The sequence below is a fragment of the Eupeodes corollae genome, chromosome 1 (assembly GCF_945859685.1).
Source record: "Eupeodes corollae chromosome 1, idEupCoro1.1, whole genome shotgun sequence".
Classification (NCBI taxonomy): domain Eukaryota; kingdom Metazoa; phylum Arthropoda; class Insecta; order Diptera; family Syrphidae; genus Eupeodes; species Eupeodes corollae.
In genome coordinates this window covers 294,129,351-294,131,180 of record NC_079147.1, presented here as the reverse complement: position 1 = coordinate 294,131,180, position 1,830 = coordinate 294,129,351, and the positions used below count along the sequence as shown (strand labels likewise).

Below are 1,830 nucleotides of genomic sequence, written 5' to 3'. Positions count from 1 at the left end.
ATGTCAGAATTTTGGAAAAAGGTCGGTTATCATTAAACGGTCTAAATGAATATTGTTTTCGAAATTTAGGTAAGTTCGTTTATAACTTGATGTTACTTCCTCAAAGCTCAGCTGCTGCTAAGTAGACACTTATTTTTTATTTACTTTGATTAAAACTAAAGGCAGACTTAATTTTGATACCATTAATAATATAATGCTGGCCAAAGAGCTTAAAACCGATAAAAATAACTAAAGCGTTTGGTCTGCAAAATCATTTTTTTAAATTAATTTTATATAAATTTTACTAAGCGATAGTATTCGATATTCTGACATAATGTTAACATATTATGTTTTTTGGATTTTATTCTGCCATCTGTAATTTTTATTACATTTATTTGTGTTTTATTTTTGAATAATTTGCTTTTGCAAATTGTGCTAAAAATATTTTAAAACAAAATAATCTTATTCAAATACAGAACATTTTTTAACGAATTAATTTAAGTGTAACGTTTAAGCAGACCCTTACATAAGGTTCACATCTTTGCTTAAGATAAAAATATATCCATTTTCTGAACACTTCCGACTGACCACCATCATTTTTATTTTATTTACTTTTTTTTCTTTCTCATGTTGCTAGCCCTGCTTTTATTAACTGTCAAAAATATTAAATGCATTTTTCGAAAAAAATTTATTTTTATTTTCACCTTTTGGTCATAATTCTTCAATAAAAAAACGTAATTTACTTAAAATGCAATCAATGTATACACAAATAAATTAAATGTACAATTATTCATTACAGAGCTACATTAATTTGAACAATATTCCAGCCAAAACCATGACCAACAAAGACTCAAACCTGACCACAGGCGACAGCTACTCCCTCCAAATCTCCACAAATTCCTCATTATCCTGCGAGAGTGATATTTCATCGTTTTCATTCGATAAAGAAGTCGACAGCTACACAAGTCGAATAGGCGAAGATGAGCTGCCCATCTTCGAAATACGTCTGCTCTCACCGCTCGGCCGATCCCCATCGCCCATAGACAGTGACCTGGAATTTCTCTCGTCGCCCACCAAAAGCTGCATTACCCCGACCAGAAACCGAAAACCACATGGCCAACCGAAGAACACCCAAGACTTTGTAACACTTCACGACATAAACGCCCAAATAAGCCCACCGAGTGATTCCGAGAGCGTCAGCAGCAACAGTAACAACCAATCGATGTGTGATAGCCCACTGCAAGGCAATCTCGAAACAATATTCGAAGGTGTATTCCTTCACACACCACCGAAGAAGCTAAGTAAAATAAAGAGAATCAGCAGCGGAGGCACAACGACGAAGCTGCGCAACAGCTTGCTCGAGAAAATCGCAATCAATCGCCTTAATTTTGTTCCATCCTCGGATTCCGATGATAAGGAGAATATCGATACCAATGAGGATGGTAGTGATAATTTTACAGCGGCGAATAGCACAACACTCACAGACGATGGATAAAGATCGAACATTGAACTCGAGAACTAGAAATAAAAAGCTGTATACTTTTTAGTTAGTTTATATATTTTTTTTATATTAATTTTAAGTTGTATTCGTACAAAGGTCAATAAAAAGAATTTTAGATTTCTTATGAAGAATGAGTTGAGTTTTCTCTATACATTCAACAGGTTGGTAGAAGGAAAGGAGACTTTAACAGTCGTCGGAGGGTCTGCTCCGTGTATCTAGGTGTGAAATCAGTACGCATTTTAATTCTAGAATACTTTTTATATTCGCATTCTCTCGGGCGGAGCATTGGTTTCCATGCGCTCTACCTGACCTTTTTGTTGTAATATCTTAAACCCAAAGGAAGTGTTTTT

General features: G+C 34.7%; 1 protein-coding gene across 1 annotated transcript; it reads left to right on the top strand.

Annotated features, from left to right (window-relative positions):
* The first annotated feature begins 607 nt into the window (after positions 1–607).
* LOC129940528 (uncharacterized) lies at positions 608–1,612 on the top strand. The gene is made up of 2 exons (XM_056048894.1): positions 608–713; positions 779–1,612. Exon 2 carries the CDS (start codon positions 815–817, stop codon positions 1,472–1,474), a length of 660 nt encoding a protein of 219 aa, XP_055904869.1. The 5' UTR covers positions 608–713; positions 779–814; the 3' UTR covers positions 1,475–1,612.
* Positions 1,613–1,830: the final 218 nt, after the last annotated feature.